This window comes from Ctenocephalides felis, unplaced genomic scaffold (assembly GCF_003426905.1).
Source record: "Ctenocephalides felis isolate EL2017-DRISC unplaced genomic scaffold, ASM342690v1 CF-g0.4_SCAFFOLD_03571, whole genome shotgun sequence".
In the NCBI taxonomy this organism is placed as follows: Eukaryota; Metazoa; Arthropoda; class Insecta; order Siphonaptera; family Pulicidae; genus Ctenocephalides; species Ctenocephalides felis.
Window position 1 is genome coordinate 26,259,669 of NW_020539725.1, and position 19,757 is coordinate 26,279,425.

Sequence of the window (19,757 nt, forward strand, 5' to 3'; positions counted from 1 at the left end):
TTTGCTCATATATCAAAAACGGAGGATAATGTAGATGGTATTCTAAAACATAAATGTTTTCAATTACATGATGTATTGACATTATTTGACTCTTATTATATAAACTAATAAAATTTGCACAAAAATAATACGCCTTTCCCTGTTTAAAGAAATATAATAATTATTCTGATCATTTTACATTAGACTTATTTGCCGCAGTAGATAGTCTTAAGAACAGAAGGATTACCTTTTAAAGTATTTACCTTTTTAATTTTACAAAAGAGTTTGTGTTTACATGATAAATATTAAATCGCCTCAAATTATATGCGTGCCTTTCGTTTACGATTTATTTTTCTGTTATTTTTTGTGTTGGGAAATGTTTTTGACGAAGTCGAACCAAATTCTTCTTCCTCATAATTTTCATTTGGAGGTGTGTCATGATATTCGTCCATAGGAATGCATTCCAATTCTTCCTTACCAGCAAATATCATGACATCGATCAAATTGATGTATCCTATTACATAATTTTCCTTATTTGTAGTGGTTTCTATTCTTGGATATTTTTCACTCAGAAATTGGTATCCTTCTTCATATTGGGGAGTATCTCTCTCTAATTTCCTGAAAGAATCGATATAAATGCAATATTATTGTTATGATTATGTTATAAACAACTTACGTGAAATTTCCGTTGAATACAACAAAAAAACACCGAGGATTTTGGACGTCAATTCCCTCCTGGTTGCATTCACTACTTTGCACACGACTGATGGAAAATGATACTTTGTGACTATGCTCAAGATGCTTTGTAACGTAGTAATTAGGGGACAGAAAAAAGTAAGGCATACCTGAATGTAACAAAAAATAGCATAAATTAATTAAAAAAAGCAAAAAAATAGCAATAATATACCAGATCACAATGATTAAGAAAGTCATAAATCATCATATGTCATCTCTCCGTCATGAATATTTGAGTATAGAATAGTACTATGTTAGATGCGATTACCAGATGACATTAATTATCAAATTGGATATATTTGGAGTATAATTTCATTCTTTACCGGAGCTGTAAGTAGAATTTCCTTCAGCAAACATTTTGGGTGTAACAAAAGGATAATCGTAAGTTTCCCAATAGTCTGATAGTACACCTAAAGCGCCCCAATGATATTGGCGCAGCATTTGCCTAGCGATACCAGCGAGTCGACGATTTACTTCGGGATCAGGAGTGCTGGAATTAAAAGAAAAGAAAGATTAGTTTTTTTTAATTATCATTAATTAGAGTGATGATTTTAATCCAATTGTGACAAAAACTAGTGGTGTGTTTCATACTGCCTTGACAAATTGCTGGAATTTACCGTACCGTAATGAAATATTTGAAGAGTATTAAATGTTTTGAGATAGAATATTATAAATACTGTAACTTCCATTATTAGTATTTTATAGACAAAATGTAAGAGCTTATAACTGAGTTGCAAAGTTGTTTATTTGAAATATATATGTAAGCTTTAGAATTCTCTCTATAATTAAAATCAAAATTCGAATCATTTTCGGTATTAAAAAATTATTATAAAGAAATTTAAAAAAAAACTAATTTTTACATACTTTTTTGCATTGGTTTCTTCAGACTGTCGACACAAGCAAAATGTTTTTTGAACTATTCAAATCGGATGTTGACCATTTTTTACACATTTAGCTCCTTCTACTAATGTGCACTAATCACCATTCTCCCTATTATTAAATATTGAATGTTTCTGAATCATCCAAATTGGATACTCCGTTCCCTCAAAAACTTAATTTCTTTTTTCTGTACACTTTGCTTCTTATTTTCGAAACGGTTGGATCGACTTTTGCCAAAAACTAATAACTTCTCCTTATTAATAAAAATCAAATGCTTTCTGAATATTTCAATTTAGTTGGTCCGTGCTCTGGGAAACGTGGATACACACATACATATACCATTTTTCGCATATATCAATTTCTTCTGAGGTATGCCATAATATTCAGAAACCTCTAAATCGTGAATATATGCAAAAATTTTCATTTTTGATTTTTGGACGGTTACAATAACTTACCGGAAGCTAATAAAAATATATTGTTTAAAAAGGTGTAATTTTATCCGAAAATGCTAACATAAATATAAAATAAAAATTGTTATGTTAAAGTAGAACATCAAATTTTGCAAAAATCAAATATACTTTTTATGAATATGTACAGAAAGTGTATATGTATATATGGGTAGAAAATAATCATTTTTTGATAATGCTCATATGCCCAATCTCCAAAATCGTTCATTATTGGTTTCAAAAAATCTTTATGATAATATTTGCATGCTTAACGCACAACACAATACACTATGGTTAAATTGTGTAAATGAAACTGAAAAATACCAATAATGTGACTTTTTGTTTAAATGTTTTAAATATACATTAACTTTCTGAAGGAAAAGTTCATATTTATAAAAATCCGAAATTGGAAAAAGTGTATGTGTATGCATACCAAAATTTTTTTTAATTGTATTTTTGTAATTGTATTTTATAAATTGTAATCACTCTATTACAAAAATGACAATTTTTTAAAAATTAATTATTTTCGCAAAAATTTGAACGATACAAACATAGTTATTTTCATGCAAATTTCAACACTGAAAAAAAAATCTAAATCATTTCTTGATTGTGCTAGATAAATTTAATCTAATTAAAATTTCAAAAATATGCTATCAAACAATGCTATTACAAAGTAACTAAATAAAAACCAAAAATAGTAATAAATTATTCAATTTATTACCTTTTACAGTTACTTGCAAATCTGCCCGGAACTTTTATTCCTCTCGAATATTTTGCTGCATCAGTAGACCAGGCAAAAACTAAAACTAAAATTAAAATCAAAGTTAAATTCCACATTCCGTTCTTTACCCTATTACTAGTAGTCTAAACAAATTTCAAATGCAATAATATTCTTAACGTTAGTCTTTATATGACTATATGTTCTGAAAAATATAACGTTGAATTTATTTTTCTCAGATAACAAAATTTATGGAAATATGGCAACTTCACGAATAAATTACTTTATAGCGATTAAGATGCGCAAGGTTTACCTATTGCTTAGTGATTAAACTTTGTTAATTGACATAAATTGAATAACATTGCGTATAGTTTTGTTAAAATGATAGATAATATTCATAAAAACATTTACCTTAATAATATGTTTTGCTTTTTATTTATAACAACTACTGTAAACTGTTGTAAATTGCCTTGAATTTAAAATAAAAAATTAATTTAATTATTGCTAATTATAATTTTGAAGTTGATGGCCTTTCAATAATTATATCTTATATATAAAATTCTTAATGATATATGAAAGGATACTCTTCCTAAACAATTATTCGGATTTTGATAAATCTTTTAGAAATTTGTTAAGGGAATTTTTCAGAATGTTGTGATTATAGAAATATAGTTAGATTGTAGAAATAAATGTAAAAAATTACAAAGAACCGCTTATCACTATTTGACACTGAAAATATTTGAGGCGTTGTTTGGCATTGAAAACAAATGAAAACTTTCATCTGCCAAAAATTTCAATTTGCTTATGAGCTAAGACAATATTAGAATATAACATATTAATGATTTTGAATAAAAAAAAAGTAATGTCTACATTATTATTGGCGAAAAGCAGCTGAGATGTGCCAAATAAAATCTTTGTGCATTACTGTAAATATTTGTGCATTTTCAAAAAATGTTGATGAAAATATAATAAAGCATCTTTCAAAAATGGTTGAATATCATAATTTCAAAAAGCTTGTTTTTTCCAAAATGTTGTTTATAATTATTAATCTAAAGACAAAAATATCCTTTATGTAAACTTGGAAACAAATGTTTGTTATAACTAATTGTACGTTAAACCCTTAGACATAGACTTAATAAAAAGAGTTAGTAATCGCAGAATAGAAGCAAATCAGATTTAAAAAAAACATCATTGACATGATTCCATTTTATTTAATAGTTTATAGTATTTGTATGTTATTTTTCTTTGAAAAATATGACGTACTAAATGTTTTTACTTCAAAAGAATTAATGCTAATGCAAAAAGTTTTCATGTATAAAAAATCATGTATTTAGGTGAAAATCATGAATTCGTACATTTGTATGATAATATTTGTACGCATTCAAAATATTTCTTGGAGAGTTCTTCCGAGTAAAAAAACTGCCGTGAAGACTGTTATTTTATATTTTTTACCGAGTGTGAGCGAAGAGAAGGTGAGAACCAAAAATTTGTTGAAATATTATCATATTTTTCACTCCTTTTTGGTTATGTGATTCCTCAATACGTTTTGTTTACGATGAATTTCACCTGCAAAGTGTTTATTTGGAAGTGTATTAAAAAAGGCATCAAGAGGAATACATTCCAACTCTTTTTTCCCAGCAAGTACCATAACGTCAACAAAATTGATTGTTCCTTGATATCTGGATACTTTTCTAGTAAATACTAATGTCCATCATTGTATTCTGCAGAGATTTCGTCTAATTTACTATATTGATAATAATAATGTTGTCAAATTTACAAAATTCAAAATGGTTAACTCGAAATGAAGGGTAGAAATTGAAAAAACAGTGACTTCAGTAAAAGTGTTCATTTAATGTCTGAAAAGGAGTAATAAAGTTGGAATGATGAAATTGTTGAAAAAAAAATTGCAACAATCAAGCACAGATTCTAGGCGTAATTGGTGCACGTCAAGTCGGTGGAGTTGGTCATATCCACGCGCTTCAATTGGAAGGGTCTGTCGTAGTTATCGCACACGAAGGAGTTTTTTCTTGACAGCTATGCCAACATCAATCTATAGCAAATCATGCCAAAATCGTTGTCTTCACTTGAAGAAATCGTAGAGTTTTATTTGTTGCCTTTTTCACAGCTGATTATGAAGTATGGGCCTTCTTGGAAACTTTTGCTGGTACTTGCAAAATTTTGACCCTGTGCTGCTTCTGCCGCAACCTCTCTGTTTTTATCAACGCTCCGATATTTTATTAATTTTCACTTCCTTCAAAGCAATAATCAACTGTTCATACTTCACCACTTTTTTGGAGTTTTCTGTTTTCTTAGGAGGCATTATGACTGAAGGGATGAAAATAAGTAAATAAGACGTTCGATTAATGAATAGAAATATTTTACTGTGCAAAAAACGGCATCGCGCAAATGGCCCATGTCTGTCCACAAATAGTGGCCCACTTCTATCTACAAACGCTTTCTTTGCATATGCATCCCACAAAAACACAATGTCACTAGTCTTAGAGTTATTCTGCTGGCCCACTCCAATCTGTGGCCCACGTCTGTCCACTTCACTCTACTAAAAACATATCAGCTTACTTTTCAAATTATGTTAATAAATAATTTGCTGAAAATATAATTATGAGATTTTTAAATTCAAAAAATTCTGTAACATTGGTTTTAATTTCCTCACATATCATAAGCGGAACAAATGTAAATGATATTTTTAAACATGATGTTTTTAATTACATGATGTATTGATATTATTGGACTCTTATTATATAAGTTAATAAAATCCGCATAGAAATAATAAGCTTTTAAATTTCATTGTTTAAAGAAATATAATAATTATTCTGATCATTTTACATTAGATGGCTTATTTGCCGCAGTACATTCTCTTTTAAAAACAGAAGGATTACAAAGACTTTACCTTTTTAATTTTACAAAAAAGTTTGTTTTTACATGATAAATAATAAAACGACTCAAACTATACGTGTGCATTTTGTTTACGGCTTATTTTTTTCTTAATTTTTCTGTTTTTTACTCTTTTTGAAGGAGTCGCATAAAATTCTTCTTCTTCATAATTTTCATTTGGGGGTGTATTATGATAAGCGCCCATAGGAACGCATTCCAATTCTTCCTTACCAGCAACTATCATAACATCAATCAAACTGATGTATCCTATTACATAGTTTTCCTTATTTGGAGTGGTTTTTATTCTTGGATATTTTTCAGTCAGAAATTGGTATCCTTCTTCATATTGGGGCGTACCTCTCTCTAATTTCCTGAAAGAATTAATTAGAATTAAGTATAAATGCATTTTATCAGAGTACTGAACTGCCATTGGAATTAAAAGCAGAATGGAGTTTTGGTCTTATCTAAATTTTTGGGGAAATTGTTCATTTACTTTTATGACATCTGGTCAAATTGGTACAAAAGCTGACGCCCAACATATATTTTATAAATTTTCTTGCGCGATCTATCTTGTAGACGAGACTTGTCTGAAACATTTAATTATGGACCAAAAAAATAATCATAATTTATAGTCACAAAAAAATCTAATGATATAATAAATAAATGCATCATTAAACATTCTAAACAATTAATTTTATGAGACAAAATGTCCACATTAAATGTTTTCATAAATAATGAACATTATGATAAGTGGTGAAGACAGTTTTAATTAATTCTGATTTAATATTCTCAACTTTCTTTGTAGAGTCTTCATTTCTTTATTTGAGTTAAATTATTTAACTCGATTTAAAAAAGATATATCCAAATTCGTTATTTTTTGTCAGATAGTTATTACCACAAACAGTTGCTTGTGGGATAAGAAGTGGAGTTATCAAAATCACATTTATCTCACCATCAGTGTCTTTCGAACGGCTTGCATAATTCATTTTTAATTATTATTATATTTACCATAATAGCAATATTATTAAAATGATTATGTTATAAGCAACTTACGTGAAATTTCCGTTGAATACAACAAAAAAACACCGAGGATTTTGAACATCAATTCCCTCCTCCTTACATTCACCACTTTGCATACGACTGACAGAGAATGATACTTTGTGACTATGCTCAAGATGCTGTGTAACGTAGTAATCAGGGGACAGGAAAAAGTAAGGCATACCTGAAAGTTACAAAAAGTCAACATAAATTAATTACGTTATTTAAAAGAAGTTGTTCGGACATATTTTCATTTTATTATCTTGGCCATGAAGCGGCAATCTTCATGACATTGAGCTTTTACGCCGGATGGTTGCTACCCCTGGAGAAGAGGTAGCGGAAAGGTTGATAGGACTAATTTTTCTCACTTCTAAAATTAAAGTTTGCGTACCAACATGTGTAATAAATAATCAATAAATATATCTTCTTTAATTATAACTTAGTGACAAATCAGTGTTTGTAATAAGAACTGCAACAAATACATAAATTATACCAACAAATCAGTGATTAATACAGGCTACAAGAGTTAAATTTTGTAGAAGAAATTTAACAACAATATACCGGATCACAATGATTAAAAAAGTCATAAATCATATGTCATTTTTTCATCATGAATACTTCAACATGAACTGTTATGCAGAGACAGGAGAGTGTAGTATAGTACTACTATGTTAGAAGCAACTACCAGATGACATTAATTATCAAATTAGATATATTTGGAGTATAATTTTATTCTTTACCGGAGCTGTAAGTAGAATTTCCTTCAGCAAACATTTTGGGTGTAACAAAAGGATAATCGTAAGTTTCCCAATAGTCTGATAGTACACCTAAAGCGCCCCAATGATATTGGCGCAGCATTTGCCTAGCGATACCAGCAAGACGACGATTTACTTCGGGATCAGGGGATCCATAACGGGTGCTGGAATTAAAAGTAAAAAAAAATAGTTTTTTTAATTAACATTAAATTTATTAAAAAGATATACACTTTTATTACAAATCAGCTTTGTGGTGTATGAAATGTTATCTTGGGCAATGACTAGAACTTTCCTACTTCTAATACTTTGTTATGCTTAAAAATTTGTCAGCAATTAGAAATTGTTTTAAATTCAAATGGTTAATGCATTTATTTAGAAAAGAATGACTAAAAATATAAAACCAATTGTGACAAAAATATAAATATATTATTTTAAAAGATGCCATTATACCAATTTCTGAAAATGCTATCATAAACATAAAGTAAAAATTGTTTTGTTAAAGTGGAGCATCAAATTTTCTAAATCCTCAAATAATGGAAAAATTAAGTATACATTTTATGAACATGTATATAAAGTGTATATGTATATATGTATTTATATTTTCTTGATGTTTTACATCTTTCTGCATTATTTAAGGTCAAAATTGGAAAAATTTGTGTGTATGTATAGGGTCCGCCAAATATTTTTTTTTTACAAACTACTGAATATTTTCTAAAATTTCTTTTTTTATTTGAAAGAACAATCCTTTCAGTTAATAATGAAATTAATTCAGTTAATAATGATTATAATAATTTCATTCAAAAATGAAAAAAAGCCTCGGCTGACCGTTGAAAAAAAAAGAAAATGAAACATATGTTAGATGGCATACCCTATATATGCATACCAAAATTTCTTTCGTCTTTCTTTTAATTGTAATTACCCTGTTAAAAGGCAATCCTATAAAAATAAATTATTTTAGTAACAACCTGAAGAATTGAAACAGTTATTTTCATGCAAATTTCAAAACTGGAATTTTGTTTAATCAAATTAAACATGCCACAAAACAATGATATTACAAAATAACTAAATAAGAACCAAAAAATAGTGATAAATTAATTAATTTATTACCTTTTACTGTTACTTGCAAATCTGCCTGGTTTTTTTATTCCTCTCGGATATTTTGCAGCATCAGTAGACCAGACAAAAACTAAAACCAAAATTAAAATCGAAGTTAAATTCCACATTGCGTTCTTCCCCCTATTACTCGTAGTCTAAACAAATTTTAAATGCCAAAATATTCTTGATGTTAGTCTTTATATGACTATTTTTTCTGAAAAATATGACGTTGAACTTATTTTTCTCCGATAACAAAATTTATGGAAATATAACAATTTCACGAATAAATTACTTTATAGCCATTAAGATGCGCAAAGTTTACCCATTGCTCAGTAATAAAACTTTGTTAATTGACACTAATTGAATAGCATTGCGTATAGTTTTGTTAAAATGATAGATAATATTCATAAAACATTTACCTTAATAATATGTTTTTACTTTTTAATAATAACGGCAACTGTAAATGTAATACTGTAAATTATTGTCTAGATTTTAAAATACAAAATTAATCTAATTATAGCTAATAAATTTTAAAGTTAACTGTATACATATAAATTATATATATATATATATATATATATATATATATATATATATATATATATTTGGGGTAATGTCGTCTTTAAACTTTCTTTTAGAATCGTGATGAGACAAACAACATTTTTGCAATTGTTTGAGCTTAAATATTGCATTTTCTCTTTAAAGTGATGCCATATCATACAATCTTAATAATCATTATATATTAAATATAATCTGACTACTTACTGTTCCATTTATTTAACCATTTTTATCAAAAAATACCCCAAAAATGTATTCGCAAGGTTCTTCACTCAAATCCAGAACTTTACATAAATTTGCACTCAAACTATCTTGAATAATTTCACTTGCAATTTTTTCAGTATGGACCGATATGTTGATATAAGATGTAATATGAAAACATTTTCAATTAAATCTAATAGATTACATCAATTTAATGCTTATTTAGTGAAATTGGAAGAAGTCCAAAAGCCTTTTTCAATCCATGTACTTGTGCTTGAACTTTGCTTGAATGTTGATGAAAATATAATAAAGCTTCTTCCAAAAATGATTGAATATCATAATTTCATTTTTTTCCAAAATGTTGTGTATAATTCATCTAAAGACAAAAATATTCTTTATGTAAACTTGGAAACAAATGTTAGACATAGACATAATAAAAAGAGTTATTAATCCCAGAATAGAGGCTAATAAGATTTAGAAAAAAAACATCATTAACATGGTTCCATTTTGTTTAATAGTTCATAGTGTTTGTATGTTATTTTCCTTTGAAAAATATGACGTCTTAAATGTTTTCACTTCAAAACAATTTATGCTAATGCAAAATGTTTTCATGTGTAAAAAATACTGTATTTAAGTGAAGATCATAAATTTGTACATTTGTATGATAATATTTGTATGCATTCAAAACAATTCTTGGTAGGTTCTTTTAAGTAAAAAAATATCTGTTAAGACTGTTATTTTATATTTTTATCGAGTGTGAGCCAAGTGAAGGTGGAATCCAAAAGTTGTAATATTTTCATATTATTCACTGCATTTTGGTTATGTGATTTCTCAATACTTTTTGTTTACGATAGATTTTGCTGGCAAAGTGTTCATTTGGAGGTGTATTAAAATAGGCATCAAGAGGTATACATTCCAACTCTTTTCTTCCAGCAAGTACCATAACGTCAACTAAATTGATTGTTCCTAATACTAGTTTCGATTCTTTAGATATTTCTTCAATGTCCGGATACTTTTCGCACAAATACTGATAACCATTCTTGTATTCTTCAGAGTTCTCATTTAATTTACTATAATAAGAAAAATAATAACTTTAATATATATGTTAACAATATTTCAAGCAATATAATAATCTGACTGAGTTTAATCACTTTTTAAATTGGTGAAAACGGTTTTGAGAACGAAGAACTAGACATAATTTTTATATAGGAACAATATATTTTATATATGTATAGCAATCAAAAAGGTAATGCCATTTTTTTCATGAAATTTTTAAGGTATTCTTTAATTTATTCCATACAGTAGCAATTAAGCTATATTAACAAATACTAAGCGAAGCTAAGGTATTATGGTATTGTTTTACCTCTTACCATCATATCACAATTGATTGATTTATGATTCGGAAGTTTGAGAAATTCACAAACAAACATAATATTTTACCAACAAAATGCAAAACATTATACGAATAGAATAAGATAAGCAACCGCAATTACTATTCTTTCTAGGCACATCTTGAAATCATTATTTGCTCAAATCTCTGCAAAATATTTACACGTTGAAACCTTCACCAAATAAAATGTCAATCATTTCGATTAGTTTTTTGCAAGCAAAAGCTAAAACTTGTGTTTTGTAAATGGATAATAACTTTGGCAATAAAATAAAATACTAGAAAATTATACAAAATTTATCTTTCATATTCATACACCATAAAATGAAAGCATTTGCAGAATCTTTAAATAAATATTCAATCAACTTACCGAAAATCGCCACTGTAAACGACCCAATAGCACTTGTTACTTTGGACATTGTGACCATTTTTCCTGCAAACACCAGTCTGTTCTGTAGTCACAGTAAATGACACTCTGGTATCGGCAGTAACATCGGTTATCAATAAATCATCAGGCGATATTGAATAGTCAGGAGTAAAATAAAAATATGGTTTACCTGTTTAAAAACACCGGCAATGTAATATACTAGTATGGTAAAGGACAGGCAAAGTAAAGGTCCAAAATTAAATTGAGGAATACATAGGTGTTTTTGGATTGAAATCGTGCTGTCATCGATTTGATGCTGCTTTTTTTTGCTGTCTGTTACTTTAACTCAAAATTAAATAAAATTAAATAAAATAAGATCAAAATTCTTATTGACAGATCTCTATGTACTTATTTAGTTCCCGTCAAGTAAGTATAATATTGTAAAGGTGCAGAAATGAAATCTAAGATTATAGGAAGTATTACAGACGCACCTGGTACATCTCCAATTTTACCTTACGTTAGGACTGCAAAAGACCTGACGTAGATGAAGTAATTAAAGACAAAGACATTACTATAAAAGTTTGGACATTCATATGGTGATTTTCATAAGACCAGCTCTCAAAGTATGTAGAAGGGGACACAAATAATGTATATAGATAAAAAGTGATATTTACTCCTTCGGTAAGTTAATAAAATACATAAAGTTTAAGAATTGTCGATAATAATAACGCAAACTAAAATTTTATGATAGATTAATTTTATATTGCAAGTTCTGTATGTTGTGTAGTCCTGCAGGACAGAAGAATCGAGATCGTGGACATGTACAATCGAAAAAAAATTAATATCCTTTAAGATCATATTGAGAAACTTCTGTCACTAGCTGCCCCTATTACAGATAGCACCTAGCTTCCTACTAAAGATCTTCACTTTTTTCTCTAAATAATTTTATTATTTCTTTAAAAATATGAATGATTTTTTTTAAATAAGTTTTACCAGTACTATGAGTGGAATTGCCCTCAGCAAAGTTACGTGGCGTAACAAAAGGATAACCAGTAGTAAAATTTGGACTGCTATTTATAGTTGAAAAATCACCCCATGTTGATTGTCGAAGAATTTGTCTTGCAATTCCAGCAAGGCGACGATTTACTACGGGATCTGGTGAACCATCTCGAAAACTAAACGATAAAATTAATATAAATAATCTATTTTTAATTACAATGCGAAAATTCGGAGAGTTATGAAATAAATCTATTTACTTTTCTTATAAAGAATATATTTTGAATTACCTGTTCAACTGCTTTTTAGAAATCCTATGTTGGTATGACTGTTTTCCATGCATTAAACACAAACAGAACAAACAACAAAATATTGGTAAAAAAAAATTCGACATCGCCTTTATCAAATTTTGCTAAAACGTATGTTAGTGCAAACTGTTTCCAAAGCGTCTAAGCACTGAATTTATATTTTGCCCATTAACTTGGAATAATAATTTATGATAATTTTGTTAAATTACTATAATAAGTAGAGTTAAAGACTATTGAATAACACCTGCAGCAATGCTCAAAGGTTAATATTAAATAATAAAAAATAAACGATAAAATTGAATGTTTTTGAAATCGTAAATAATATTTTCCACAGCTTTATAGCTTTTGTATTTTATCACTAGCATATGCCAAAGGCAGCAACGTAACGCATTATTGCTGATTTAAAAATCTTTAACGCACTTCTATATTCCAGCTCAAAATAATTTCTAGCCAAAAAAGCATTCTGAATGTATAAGTTCATAAATTGATATCCACTCCTTTTCTCCTAATTGAATGAACCTGACAGATCTTTATATCACTCTTGGTTTCACAACTAAAAAAAAGCTAGAAAATTATCAGATTATACAATATTTAATTTAGACTGCTTTATTTAAAAGTTTTGTACAATGTAATAAATTTGATTTTACTCGTAATTAGTTTTTTTTACTTCAGTTAATTTTAATCCATTTCACTTTCAAAATCCTCATTTGGCGACGCCTCAAAATAAGCAGGAAGTGGAATACATTCCAACATTTTCTTACCAGCAACTACCATAACTTCTACTAATTTGACTGTTCCAACATAATATTTTTCTTTATCTGGAATATCTTTGATTTCGGGATATTTCTCCATCAAATAAGAATAACCTTTATTGTATTCATTGGAACCTTTCTTCAATTTACTGTAAAAAAAATGATGTAGAATAACCTTCTAAGATTTTGACTTCGTTAAATATTGAAATTGAAATATACAATTAACATCAAATCCAAATGTATAACTTCTACATTCCATCAATGTAGAAGAAGTTCTACATTTGATGCTTTGGATTTGATGTTCTACAGTAGTGGTTCTACAGTAGAACCATTGTCAAATGTTACGAACAACCATGGTTTGTTATAAACATGGTTATATAAACATAAAAGCTTTAAAAATGTAAGAATATGATATCACTTACACAAAATCGCCACTGTACACAATCCAGAAGCATTTGGGATTTTGCACAATATAGCCTCTTTTGGAGCAAGCACCAGTTTGTTCAGTATTTACAGTAAAAGACACTCTGCTGTCTTTAACAACGTCTGTAGACTGGAAATAATCCGAGTGAAGGTAAAAGTAAGGTTTACCTGTTAATTTATTTATGTTAATAAATTAGTTACTGATTAGAAAAAGCATTTCAACAAAGTATCAGTGTGCAACCAGTAAAATCCCTGTGGACGAGGGTGTATAATTCAAATCAAGTATATCCATATATCTCACCAGTGGACACAGAAGAATTTCCTTCGGCAAAAATTTTGGGTGTGACAAATGGATAGCCATTGGTAGTAGAATTTGTGATACTAGATATAGTAGCCAAATCTCCCCAAGTAGATTGACGTAGAATTTGACGTGCAATACCAGCCAGACGACGATTCACAACTGGGTCTGGAGATCCATCGCGATTACTGATAAATTTAAAAGATAATATTAATTAAAATTAAAATAATAAATATTAATATATGAGATTTTAGCACACAAAGAGAATGCAATGCAATATAATTTAAAAAATACGTAACACAACTAAATAAGTTATTCAAGGTGCAAAGTAAAAATGGTAAGCAGAATTATTTACTATAATTATCTAAACAAACAACAAAAGATAACGCTTGAAAAAAAAGATAATGCACAAAATACTCCACGAATTTTAAGTAATGGATATTATCAATATACTTTTCTTCATTATTACTTGCAAACTTTTGCCATAACTGACTAAAATTTATCATAACCATTTATAGATATTTCGGTTTTCAAAATAATACTATAGTACTATGCGTTACGTAGTTATGAATCTTATTAAAACTCCTTTCATAACTCTGGTTGTTGGGTTATAATTTAACCCAACTTTGTAGCTGTGGACTGTATTAAACACTTATTTATTTTGTATTTATATCAGTTCTAATTAAACTATTGATTTGTTTCTAAGTACTAATTAAAAATGATATATTTAATTGGTAATTTATTACACATCTTGTTTTGCGTTTTTTTATTTTAGAAATGTACAATTAGTCCCATTAAACTCTCCGCTGCCCCCTCTACCAGGAGTAGCAACCATTCTGTGTAAAATCTCAATGCCATGAAGATTGTCACCTTCTGGGCCAATATAATAAAAAAAATACTTCCGAACAACTATAATGTTTTATTAATTACACAGCATTCACTATCTTTGCACATCAAAATACAATTCCAATTAAAGAGTGTATTTTTGAACATTTTAATTTTTAATTTTAAATATTTAGCTTATTGTTAAGGGCAATTCAGATTTTTCAAAAAATGATTGCAACCAGAGAGCCAGAAAAACGCTAAACAATTATATCGTAATAATTGATATTTGACACATGTTTCAAATTTTGTAATATTTGCTAATTATCTTTTGTTAAGAGATGAATATAATAAAGCCTATATATTACTAAAAATTACAAATGATAACATTATGCAAATTGATCAAGTGTATTTCTTACTATAAAGGGCAGCAAAATCTATTCAACATCTGATTCCCGACTAATATCTTTCAAAAGCTTTCAAATTATCAAAATTGGTACAGATTTTATGCGAAAACGTCGATAAAATTGCACTTTTTTCAAATTCACATCAAATCAAATAATAATAATAGCAAGTCATGTTCAAATCAAAGAAAACGTCGACGAAGGATTAAATTTTGGCTCAATTACTTATTTAAAATTTTAGTGTCAAACAATTCAAAATGACTATAGAAAACAATATTAGCAAATTAGAATTCAAAATCATTATTCTCTATAAATATCTATTATATCTACCTGTAATTTTCACAAATTTTGAAACATCTTTAATCTATACAACAAAAAATTTCATTCACAATTAAATAATACATACATACATGAATTAAAAATTATATGTGTGTGAATAATATAATGTTTATGAAGTATGTTTTGCTAATACAAAAAATGCAAATCAATAGGTGTTAGTCAAATTTTTATCCGCTATTTATAAATTATTTATTATTATTGTACCTGTGTTTTGCCCTAAGTAACTTAGGTGTTTTCCTTTTAACATTCCTATTATTTCCTTGTGTAAATGTGATGATACACAAAAACAAAGTGATAAAAAATATTATAACATATAACTTCCTCATCGCGTAAAGTGTTGACAACAAAACAAACTCGAAGTATCCAAAACTTGCTTGTATATATATATAATATTTGTTGATATTTTACTGAATATTTTAAAAATAATCTATAGCAAAATCTAAGATTCAATTTTGCACCTAAATAACGCATTTACTTGCTAATTTTCTAAAATACGTTAAAAACCACGTGGTTGCTTAAAATAATTATTATTCTATGCATATCGAATTAGTGGTGAACAATAATAATTGATAAAAACTTGCCATTAATAGCATTGATAAAGTTCATGCATATTCAAAACGTTGAATAAGTGTGATTAAGTTTTCGTCGTCATTTATTATCTAATAATATTCTGAATTTTTTACATTCGTAATAAAGAAAATAACTTAACTAATGCGAAAATATTCTCGTTTAGATTAATGGGTGATACATAATTAATTTTTGACATTTTTCCGTAATTGTAATTGATTATGTCAAAAGACGAAAAGACCTAAGACGATTAAAATTCAATCAGGAATAGATCATAAATAATTAAATTCTAGGTGATTGTGATTTAATAATACCATATTTATTATTCACTTATGTAAATTGATATAATTGCACAATTTATTTGAATTTGCTATTATGCTTTTTATTATGTGTGATCATTTTCATTGCATTTGCCAATAAAAAACGTGGTTTTTGCATTTTCACTGACTTAAAAATTATGTGACATGGAACAGTTTTTAGTGAATAAAAATTAAATAGAGAAGAATCGAGTCTCAAATAAAAGAAAACAATAAAAGTAATGGAAGTGATCTTTAATTTTTAATTGATCATTGCTGCATGAAACGCATTAAAAATTTTCATCCCGAGTAGGGAAAACTGGGTACGGTTGTGCCAGGGTACGATAGTGACAGTTCTACAATTTTGAGAAAGGGAGACAGATGAAGTATGTTTGTTCGAACAAGTTTCCATTATTGCATTGAATCAGAGCCCTACATTAGCATGATCTGCTGACCCCATTGCTTTCAAAGAGTCAAATTTTTCTTTGTCTGATTTCTTTTATAATAAATGGATATTATATATAGATAGATCACTTTGTTTGTAATTTTGATGTAATTGGAACATTAGTAGTTCAGAACCAGCAATTATTTTTTGCGTAGATAATTCAGCTCAGTCAAAATGATGATTTGTTATGAAAAGTGTGCGTTAGGTACGGTTGTGACATGTATTTCTTGTCCTTTTGGGTGAAGAAAACAGATAAAGTAAAATCTAACTTAACTAAGACACAATACGAAAAAGAAAAGGTAAGAAAACCTCAATACAAGAAAAAAAATAATACACAGATTTCTTATTAGCCTTTTGAAAATATTTTGTTTTGTTATATATTGTTATATTATATTCCTAAGCTTTGTTTGAAAGTGGTAAGTTAACAAAATTATTGCTAATAAAAAAAAGTGACACAACCGTTCTCAGTCTCCCCTTTACTTAAATTCTTAGGGCATATCCGTTGATATCTTTGAAAATCTCTAAATGTGATTTAAAGCGTCTTTAATTTTCCAAATTTGATCCTTGCCGCTTGAAACACATTACTCTTCTTTTTTATGCCGAGTAGGTATAAAAACCTCGATAACCTATTTATCGAGCTCATTCAATCGTTTTTAAATTTTTGAAACCGGTGCGGCCGTTTTTGAAACTCAAGGACAAATTTTGGCTCACATACAATTTTTTACAACTTTGGTGTCAAACTATTCATAGTGACTTAAAAAGTTGAGAAAATAAAATTAGCATTATCTAATTCTATGGCGAATATATGAACAAGTCTCCTTCTTCAAGTCATGTGATCTTCAAAATAAAACTATTATTATTTATTGCCCACGCGATTTGCCGATACACGTGTGCCCCACGTGTTGCAGTATCTATAGCAAATGGCATCCGATTAAATTCTCCCACCAGAATTAGTAACTTATATGGTGGTTTCAAGTCAACAAGTGGCTACATGGCATGCAACAGCCATGCGCAGATTCTCTTGATTCTCTTACTCAATCCAGGGACCAGCAACATATGAATTAAGATAAAAATGTATGTATTTGAATACTTAATGAATCAGTAGATACTAGTAATCGGGATTATATGCAATATATCTAAATCTCATAGAAGAAATTTCACATTCTACAAATAATTCAATAATGTGTATTTAAATGTATTAATCAAATACACCATTATTATATACTTATACATCAATGTTGTATTATGTGCAAGGAATGAGAATTTTCTTTAATCATAATCAAAATTAATTAGTAGTCAAATTAAAGAGCAACGATTTTATTTTATGTTTTTGTACTATCATATCTTCTGCCACATTTAATGTGGTAAATACCCAAATAATTTCACTACTTAAGAGTTTATAGAATGTAGTTCATGGTGATGTATATAACATAATGAATTAGACGCAATAATTGATAATTAGATTAATTAAACAATTGTTCAGTGCTAGTATAATTAATTACAAATCTTTGTTTTGAACATTCCGTCGTACAAAATCAATTTTTGTTAAAAATTATAATTAATTAAATGAATAAAAAATAAATATATATTTTTTAAATGATATTCTAACATAACAATCGCGACACGTAACTCACAATTGTTTTTTGCAATAAGTACATGCACCTACAAGATTTCATTATTTTTATTATATGTGTATTAAATTTTATATACATTATGAACAATAATTGTTTCCGTTATTTATTTATTTTAACTTTTCAATGAATATAATAATCAATATTAAGTGAAAGATTCAATTGTTTTTAATTGTACCTGATCTCAGGTATAAGATCTCATTTAATATATTCAAATTTGTATGTAAATGAGAATTAAATTTTTCATTCGGTAATTTAAATGAAAGACTTATGGAATGGTTTTTGATTCTATAATGTTGAGATGTTACCAATTTCAAATATTTGTAAATCTATATTTTTAAAATTATATTTTTTCAACAGCAATAATCTTGATAATTGCCTAGTTAGCTGGGAAAAGAGTAATTTCAATGATATTTTGAACATTTATATACAAGGAAATACAAAAATGGTCATAAAATCCAATCATGCAAGAAAAGGGCGAGTGTCACAACCGTCCACACCTGAGGGACGGTTGTGACTGGCATAAAAATATGTTAAAAACAATAGCTATTATAAAAACACCAAAATTGTTTATAACAACTTTTGTTGTCAGAAATATGTAACACAACACAACATTATCATTTCAACAAAGCTTATAAATATAATATAACAATATATAACGAAACAGAATTTTTAAACAAGAAAGTTTTGTTAAATCTTTTGTTTTCTTGTTATTGAATTTTTCTTTCCCCTTTCACTTTCGTTTTTTGTCTTAGTAATGTTCGATTTTTCTCTACCTGTTTAAATTTCCCTGAAAAACGTACAGAAACGTATGTCCCCTATTACCAACTAATTGCTGGTAATTATGTACTAATGTTCAACTTTTAGAAAAATTACAAACAAAATGATATATCTGTATACAAACAATACTTATTAATAAAAGGAATTAAACAATTTGGCTCTTTGAAAGCCATTTGGTCTACAGATCATGTTAATGAAGGGCGATGACTCAATGCAATAATGGAAACTTGATCGAAGAAACATACTTCATATTTTTGCCTTTGGACTCTATCTCAAAATCAGTATAGTTTGTTGTGACGACCGTCACTATTGTAACATGGCACAACCGTGGCCAGTCTCACCTACTTATAGACGTATTTATCATCATATGTAGTATTTATAATGACTGGCAATTGATCAAAAGAGGCAATTATTAGTTAAACAAAACTTATTGCTAAAAAATTTTTTTTATCTATCTGTAGCCACAATCATAATATGAAGAATGAATTACATTTAAACATTAAAGGGATCTGGTGGCGAGATGTCGACCTTACGTGATAGACAATAAAAAGTTCAGTTAATTTAAAGTAATTATAGCTGAATGTCATATTTTGCTGTGTAGAGACAGATTGTAATTAAGTTGAGAAAATTAAGAGAAATAAAAAAT

General features: G+C 28.0%; 3 protein-coding genes across 3 annotated transcripts; all 3 read right to left on the bottom strand.

The window, feature by feature from the left end:
* Window positions 1–299: 299 nt before the first annotated feature.
* Window positions 300–8,682, bottom strand: LOC113385858. Its single transcript, XM_026623686.1, has 8 exons — window positions 8,550–8,682; window positions 7,428–7,606; window positions 6,703–6,871; window positions 5,729–6,020; window positions 2,761–2,903; window positions 1,038–1,204; window positions 656–824; window positions 300–597 (listed from the first exon to the last, which is right to left on the bottom strand). Exons 1-8 carry the CDS (start codon window positions 8,663–8,665, stop codon window positions 300–302), a joined length of 1,533 nt encoding a protein of 510 aa, XP_026479471.1. The 5' UTR covers window positions 8,666–8,682.
* A 1,419-nt stretch (window positions 8,683–10,101) lies between these two features.
* On the bottom strand, window positions 10,102–12,389 carry LOC113385860 (protein CREG1-like). The gene is made up of 4 exons (XM_026623687.1): window positions 12,337–12,389; window positions 12,044–12,225; window positions 11,054–11,240; window positions 10,102–10,366 (listed from the first exon to the last, which is right to left on the bottom strand). The coding sequence occupies exons 1-4, from the start codon at window positions 12,387–12,389 to the stop codon at window positions 10,102–10,104; spliced, it is 687 nt and encodes a 228-aa protein (XP_026479472.1).
* A 572-nt stretch (window positions 12,390–12,961) lies between these two features.
* On the bottom strand, window positions 12,962–15,718 carry LOC113385861 (protein CREG1-like). The gene is made up of 4 exons (XM_026623688.1): window positions 15,597–15,718; window positions 13,831–14,015; window positions 13,529–13,697; window positions 12,962–13,255 (listed from the first exon to the last, which is right to left on the bottom strand). The coding sequence occupies exons 1-4, from the start codon at window positions 15,716–15,718 to the stop codon at window positions 13,033–13,035; spliced, it is 699 nt and encodes a 232-aa protein (XP_026479473.1). The 3' UTR covers window positions 12,962–13,032.
* Between the last annotated feature and the right edge of the window lie 4,039 nt (window positions 15,719–19,757).